The 8,434-nt window shown below is 38.1% G+C and overlaps 1 protein-coding gene across 1 annotated transcript; it reads left to right on the forward strand.

Moving 5' to 3' along the window:
• Positions 1-2,834: 2,834 nt before the first annotated feature.
• Positions 2,835-3,773, forward strand: LOC123232165 (olfactory receptor 7A10-like). Its single transcript, XM_044658536.1, has one exon. It carries the CDS (start codon positions 2,835-2,837, stop codon positions 3,771-3,773), a length of 939 nt encoding a protein of 312 aa, XP_044514471.1.
• The last annotated feature ends 4,661 nt before the right edge of the window (positions 3,774-8,434 follow it).

Raw genomic sequence — 8,434 nt, forward strand, 5'->3', positions numbered from 1 at the left:
TTTATATTTTTTTTGCTGGAGGGTCTCTTCTGGTTCTGATAATCCAAACTCTAAAGTCCCCTCTGGCTCTTAGATATTAAAAAAATACATATTACTGATGCCTCTTATTTTGACATCACAGTCATTTTAGTCAGTCAACCAGTATTTATTCAGTGCTGGGCACTGTGCTATGTGCTGGAGATCCAAAGGAAGGAAAAACACAGTTAATGGTCTTAGGTAGCTTACAGTTTAATGGTAGAGGTAGTGGGGGAGAGGGACAACAATTATATATGTGGTATAATTTAGGAGGAAGAGTCTCAGAGAGAAAGATTAAGATTAAGGAGAATAGGATGAGCCTTCTTACCACTCTATTTCAGAAGGAACACTTCCTCCCCTAATTTGACAAAAAAAAATAAGCAAAAGCCTGGAATGCAGAGATTATTATCTGACAAGGGAAGTAATATTCTGATCTAACCATCACATTTTTCTCTGTAGTGAAGGAGGACGAATGCTTTATTATCTCTTCTGCTAGACCTTTCTTCACTGGTTTTCCTTTACTCAGATTTCAACTTTCCTTGAGTTCATGGATTTTGTTTTAGTCATTATGTAAATATTGTTTAATTGTTTTTTTCAGCTGCATCTGACTATTCTTGACCCCATTTAGGGTTTTCTTGGCAAAGATACTAGAGTGGTTTGTCATTTCCTTCTCCAAAGCATTTTATAGATGAAGAAACTGAGGCAGGCAGGATTAAGTGACTTGTCCAGAGACACATAGGTAGGAAGTACTTGTCTGAGGCTAGATTTTGAACTCAGGGAGATGAATCTTCCTCATTGTAAGACTGGCATTCTATGCCCTGTTCCACCTATTGCTCTCTTACTTCTTATTTTATTATGTATCAGTCCACCTAGATCTATGCAAAATAGCTATTTAGTTTAGTGTATGGAATGTTGGCCAGGGAGTCAGGAATGTCTGAATTCAAATGGGACCTCTGGCACTTACTAGCTTTACTAGCTGTGTGACATTGGTCAAGTCACTTAACCTCTCTGCCTGCCTCATTTTCTTCCTCTGTAAGGTGGAGATAATAATAGTATTTACTTCCTAAGTTATGTGTGAATCAAATGATATAATATTTTAATAAATATATCATTTTAATAAGCAATATTCTATTATTATGAAAATTTATTTTTATATTAAAAATAAAATGTTATAAAAATAATAAACAATAAATACAATATTTTAAAGATGCTTTGCAAATTTTAAATCATGACATAAATTTTAGCTATTGTTATTATTATAATTAAAGGGATGGAGTCAAAGATAACATTGATATTTCAAACCTGACAGACAAATAATACCCCTGACAGATGTTCATTTAGTGTCTGTTTGAAGACCTCCATTGAGCAGAAGCTCACAACTTCCTGAGGAAGCCTATTCATTTAATGGACATATAGACTAGATAAAGATTTCTTCCTGGTGTGGAGCCCAAATCTGCCTCTCTAATTTCCACACATTGATTCTCATTCTACCCAGAGCTTAGCACTATGCCTGACATGTAGTAATAAATTTTTATTGACTGTTCTGAACCTCCAAAAATGGCAGCATGATGAATGCATCATTTGAACCAAACTGTTCTGTGCATGCATTGTTGGACTTGGGCATGTTGGACTCTACTGGCATTGCCTCACTTTCCGGATCCAAGACTGAAGTAGGACTGACCTTGATTTCATAGTTTTGTTCATTTTTCTAGCTTCTTGTCTCTGTCTGCTTTTCCCATGATGATATTTTTTATTGTAAGGATGGGTAATTCTTTAAATGGTAATTATTTAAATTTAAATTTAAATAAAATTCTTTAAATTCTTTAAATGCTCGATTTCAGGAGTTATTAAATTAAAAATCATTGTCTCCTGTTGGGGGAGGATGACTTTGGATACATTTCATGGGGGTATGTGAACTTGGATGGGAAAAAATTACATCTTCATTTTCCCAGTTTCCAACTGAAATTTAGCCTTTTTTCAATTATACTAATAAAAAAGTTCTGAGAAGAATCTCCGTTGGCTTTACCAGATTTCCAAGTGGGTCTATTACTTATCAATGTTAAGAATCCCTGCTCTAGTTGTTTCTTGCCTCTTAGTCCTGAAATTTTATCCATTGTAAAATGAACCTACTCCACTGTTCTGCCATTTTATTGCTCCCACGATGGAGGGCTCTTGAAGCTGGATATATCAGGCTCTGATTTAAGAGTACAAAGTCAAAGGGCGCAGATCCTGAAAGCAGTTTTTGTATATTACTTATATAATTTGTTGTTCTGGTTCAGTCACTTCAGTGGTGTACCACTCTCCATAACCCCATTTGGGTCTTGTTGGGTTCTCTTGACAAAGATGCTGGAGTAGTTTGTCATTTCTTTCTCCAGATCATTTTTACATATGAAGAATTGAGGCAAATAGAGTTAAGTGATTTGCCCCCGAGTCCCAAAGCCAGTAAGTGTCTGAGGTCATATTTGAACTCAGGAAGATGAGTCTTCCTCACTTCAGGCCCCCGTTCTATCCATTACAACACTTAGCTTTCCCATATTATATAATAGCATATTATAAATGTGACTAATGTAATTTCATAGAATGTAAGAATAGAAAGGGATTAATCCATCCTCTGATTTCCTAATCCAGAGCTTTCATTTTTAGGTGAAGAAACAGACTGAGAGAATTAACTTGTTTAAGATCATGAAGTATTAAGTGATATATCTGCAGTCGAAATCAAAAGTCTTCCAAGTCTCTGTTGCAGATTCTCTTTATTATGTGGGATGTCTGTATTTCCATTTCCTGTTCTTCTATTTCTTTCCTACAGACCTATCATCCACATGGAACCACTAAATCGAACACATAGTTTAGAATTCCTCCTTCTGAGATTTTCCGAGAAGCCAGAGCAAGAAATGCCCCTCTTTGGGTTGTTTTTGAGCATGTACGTGGTCACCGTGGTTGGAAATCTTCTCATCATGCTGGCTATTGGCTCCAATTCCCACCTCCACACCCCCATGTACTTCTTTCTCTCCAACTTGTCCTTTGTGGATTTGTGTTTGGTATCTACTACTGTGCCTAAAATGCTGGAAAATATCATGATGCACAGCAAGGTCATCCCCTATGCTGGCTGCCTTGCCCAGATGTACTTCTTCATGGTTTTTACTTGTATGGACAATTTACTCCTCACTGTGATGGCCTATGACCGCTTTGTGGCCATTTGTCACCCTTTGCACTATGTATCCATCATGAGTACACATCTCTGTGGTCTGTTGGTTCTATTGTCTTGGATTGTAAGTCTTCTAATCTCCCTCCTCCACAGCATGATGGCGATGCACCTCTCCTTCTGCAAAGACTACAACATCCCACATTTCTTCTGTGATCTTAGTCAGGTTCTTAAACTGTCTTGTTCTGACACCTTCATCAATAACATCCTGATGTATTTTGCAACCAGCTTGCTGGGTATTGTCCCTCTTACTGGGATCATTTTCTCTTATACTCAGATCTGTTCTTCCATTCTGAGAGTTCCATCACCTGAGGGAAAGTATAAAGCCTTTTCCACCTGTGGATCTCACTTGTGTGTTGTTTCATTATTCTATGGCACAGCTTTTGGAGTGTACCTGAGTTCTTCAACAGCTCATTCTTCCTGGAAGAATTCAATCACTTCAGTGATGTATGCTGTGATCACTCCCATGCTGAACCCTTTCATCTATAGCCTTAGAAACAAGGAGATAAAGGATGCCTTAAGGAGACTCATTAGCAGACCAACATCCTCACAGTGATGGGGAGGAGCCTTGGACCTGGGAATGTGCTATTGTTTGTTGTGACCAAATGCCTGGCCATCAGAAATCTTAAATTCCAAACATGATGCCTCGTGCTCTCCAAGCGAATGTTCTTTTTATTTTTTCTCTCACTATCTCTCTGTTTCTGTCTGTTTCTGTCTCCATCTTTCTGTCTCTGTTTCTTCTCTCTGTCTATATCTGTCTCTGTCTTTCTCAGAAAACTACATGGTCTCAATTCTGAATGTCAATTTTGACATTGACTTCTGGTTTTGCAATACTTCTTCCCTATGATGTTTATGAAAGAGCTTTTCATGTAAATTCACAAGATGAGCCTTTTACTGTTGAGCATACCATTTATAAACAATATGACTTTAAGAAGTAAATTAAATTTTCTCAACCTTATTTTATTTATGAAAGGAAGTTTGTGACATTTTTCCTATCTCTCTCACAGTTTCTTTTCCCTCTATATGAAATATTACAAAAGGCAGTATGTGTTGAAGCATCATAGCAGCATTGCTAGAAAGATGACTTTGTGATTAGGAGATGGGTTCAACCCCTACCTTTTCCTTATGTTGCAATTCTTCTTGACTGTCTCTCTTAACACTTATTGGTATTGGCAAATTATATTCCCAGAGTGATGAATACTAATGCTCCCCTCAAGGTTCTAGATCTAGCCCCAGGGGTTGTGGGCTTCTAAGATGGATACTCATGAGTCACCACAAGGTATACTCCCTAATTAATAGTAGGGATTATAATTAATATTAGGGATAATAATATTATTCAGTGGAATCCTATTCACTTTTATAAAAGGGTATTTCCTCAAAATGTATAGCAGGGGCGCAAGTTACAAAAATATCCTCCTTATAACTGGGGGGATGAATACTTCCCCTGCATTTATAAGGTCTCTGGGGGAGAGAGGGCTCAAACTTAAAGTAAACATAGATATAGAGATTACATGAGATTTAGTATTATTTCTAAACTCCTGACCCAGGAGGTCCTTTTCTTCCTTTGTGGAGCCCTCATGAATTTCCCTTTAGGTGGAGTCTCTGTTGGGATCCAAAGATTAGTGCCTTTCTGGTATCCATTGCTCTTCTTCAGGAGGGGCCCAATCCTCTAAGCTGCCATGGACCTTGGGTCAATGCCTTTTTAACCTCTTGTCTATAGGTGTTTCCTCTGCCTGCCAATAGCTACTTTTTTGTCTTTGTGCTCTCTATTGACCCTGGTTGCTAGGGAGGACCTCTAATAGATCTAACCTTTGAAAGTTTACAAAGATGGAACTTAGGCAATTCTATCTCCAGGTATTTGTTCAGTCACATCTGATTCTGTGACTCCATTTGTGGTTTTTTTTTTTTGAGATACTAGAACAGTTTGCCATTTCCTTCGTTAGCTCATTTTACAGATGAGGCAACTGAGGCAAATAGGATTGAGTGACTTGCCCACACCTAATAAGTTGCTGAGTACAGATATGAATTTGGGGAAATTAGTGATCCTCATTCCAGGTCTGGTATTTTATTCACTGCATTACCTAGATGAGAACAAACAAAAGAAGTAGAGATGAGTTGTATTCCTGGACACTTAGTGACTAGTTGGAGATAGGACAGCTTCTCCTCTCTCAGCCCATAGCAGTTTTTGCCTTACTTGACACCAATGAGGAAATAAGCCAAAAGAGGTTAAGAGGTTTATACTTGATTTCTTTACTTTTAGTGTTGTCTCCACCTCCTGCTATGGGGAGCCTTACTTCATCCCCCTTAATGCTGGCAATTTCCCTCCATTGATGATCTCCAGTTTATTCTGCATATAGGTAGGTTGTACATAATTGCTTGCATTTTATCTTCCCCATTCAACTGTGATATCCTTATGAGGAGCAAGGATTGACTTTTGCCTTTCATTATATCCTAAGCTTTGAAATTTTTTTTCTAGCTCTGGTAATGGATTAATCTTATTAGAAAGACTCACATTGGCAGCGAGGTGGCAGTGCTGTCCTGGAGTCAGGAAGACCTCGGTTCAAATCCAACCTCAGACACAGGCTGTGTGACTCTGAGGCAGTTGTTTAATGTCTTTCTGCCTCAGTTTCCCCATCTTCAAAATGAGGGTGATAATAGCACCTACCTCACAGAGTTGTGATGACCAAATGACATATTTGTGAAGCATTCAGCAAAGTGTCTGGCTCATAGTAGGAATCTAACAGATGCTTCTCTTGCCCTTTCCCTTATATAGTAGTGAAACAGCTGGGTGGCACAGTAGATGGAGCACTGGCCCTGGAGTCAGGAAGGTCCCAGTTTGATCCAGTCTCAAACACATATTAGTCTATGTGTCCTTGGATGAGTCACTTATCCTCTGACTGCCTCAGTTTCCTCATCTGTAAAATGGAGACAAATATAGATAGCATCTACCTTGTTGTAAAGTCCAAATGAGATACTCATAAAGCACTTAGTGCATTAGAAATGATGAGCAGGGTGCTTTCAGAAAAACCTGGAAAGACTTACATGAACTGATGCAAAGTGAAGTGAACAGAACCAGAAAAACTTTGTACATAGTAACAGCAATATTGTACAATGATCAACTGTGAATGATTTAGCTATTCTCAGCGCAATGAAGATTCAAGACAATACCAAAGGGACTTACAATGAATAATTCTCTCCACCTCTAGAGAAAGAACTGATGGAGTCTGAATACAGATCAAAGCATACTATTTGTTACTTACTTGTGTGTATGTGTGAGGATTTTGGGGGGAGAAGGAAGAAGTCTGTTTTCTTTCACAAAATGAATATAGAAATATGTTCTGCCCAACTATGTATGTATGACCTTTATCAAATTGCTAGCTCTCTTAGAGAATGAAAGGGGAGGGAAGGAGAATATTTTGAACTCAAAAAAATTTTAAATTAATGTTAAAATTGTTCTTACATGTAATTGGAAAAATATTAAAATTTTAAAAATGGAAAGAAAAAAGAAATTTAAGTACTTAGCACAATGACCGTAGGCATACACTTGGCACTTAATAGATGCTTATTCCCTTTTATTTCCCTTTGTCAGAGAAGATTTCTTAACTTAATTTGGATAAATGCTCTTAGTGAAACAACTCCTTGATTTGAAGGTCAGAGTCCAGTTTCCAATCCCAGAAGTGATGACCTGGTATAAGTTCTATCACTTCTATGAACCTTATTTTCTTCATCTGCAAAATAATGGGGATGGTAATCATTAAAGGCCATTATAATGCTAAATTTTATGATCATATCAGGGGAATTTCTACTCAGATATAAGTAAGATTAAATGTCTTCTGGAATTCCTCCCAGATGTGAAAGGTATGAAGCCTGTTCTGCCAACTATGTGTCTCTGGGAGTTTCATCTTGAATGTGCCACTAGTATTGCTTGTTTTTCCATGATGGGTAGGGTGTATTCTGTGCTCTCTACTTAATCCTAAACTCCAGGTTGTATAGTTTAGAAATTAAGGCTTGAGCCCTTAAACTGGCCTCAGTACAAAAGCCAATCTCTTAAGGAGAATTTACTCTCACCTAGGCTTCTCTGGAATACCAGCACAGCCAATACAGAAACAAGAAGCTGTGTTCAAACTAATCAATGCTGAACCCTCTCAGAGTTTATTTTTTGTGTTATAGCTAACTAAACCTTTTATTCATCATTAGAGATTCCACGTGTCTCATTTCATTCCAATTCCAAACCTTAAGCACCAGAGCAGTCTGAATCAGTTCTAACTTCGAACACCTGGGAAGACATATGAACGGATACAAAGTCAAATGTGTAGAACCAGAATTATTTTGATATTACATGATGACCATAATAAATTAGAGGAAAACAACTTTGAAAGACTTGATAGTCTTGATCAAAGCAGTGACCAATCATGACTTTAGAGAGTTTTTGATAAAATGTTTCACTTCTTAGCAGAGAGGTGATAGACTAGATGTTCAGAAAGAGACATCTCCTTACAGACATAGCCATTGATTTATTTTGACTGGATATACTTAAAGGCTGCAAGGGAGGGCTTCTACTTGGGGAAATAAGAAGGTGTGGTGGGAGAATTTTAAGGTAAAACCCTGAATCTGGACAGGTTGTCCTTGTCAAGAATGACAGGCTCCAACAGCTAGCTTAAAAATAAAAGAGATTTATTAATTTGAATGTAAATGAAATGGGATGCCAGAGGGAGGCAGAGCAGGTAGAATGCTGCCTCCTAGAGGAAATGTATTCTGGGCTTTATATACCCTTTCAACAACAGGGCTTACATGACTAGAGAAGGGATGATGATGGCAAATTACTGGATCTCTGAAACCTGAGATGGGTCATGCAGTTATGTCCTATGCCTCAAAGTCAAAAGGGGGTGAACTATTCAGTTTAAAGGATAATCAGATATCTGGGATATAAAATAGATGCCTGTCAGGAGTAAGCTGGGAGGTGCCTAACTGTGCTAATCAAGAATGAGGGGAGAGGCCAGAGGAGATCTTCCTCTTAGTTCAAAGTCACCTTCCCTTAGCACTACAGGAATGCAAGGAAAAATGAAGCCTTTTATATATTCTCTGACCTAGCACACAATCTGGGGTTTTAGGGTGTCTAGGGGAAGCCTGTACCCCCATATCAAAGGGAATTGACAGTGATGTCAAAATAGGAAGAAAATGGGGGAGCTAAGTGCCTCAAATGGATTGAAAGTCAGG

The sequence above is a fragment of the Gracilinanus agilis genome, chromosome 1 (assembly GCF_016433145.1).
Source record: "Gracilinanus agilis isolate LMUSP501 chromosome 1, AgileGrace, whole genome shotgun sequence".
In the NCBI taxonomy this organism is placed as follows: domain Eukaryota; kingdom Metazoa; phylum Chordata; class Mammalia; order Didelphimorphia; family Didelphidae; genus Gracilinanus; species Gracilinanus agilis.

Bases quoted from the DNA above. Each gene is read 5' to 3' on its own strand.
- LOC123232165 (XM_044658536.1), top strand. From the start codon at position 2,835: ATGGAACCACTAAATCGAACACATAGTTTAGAATTCCTCCTTCTGAGA.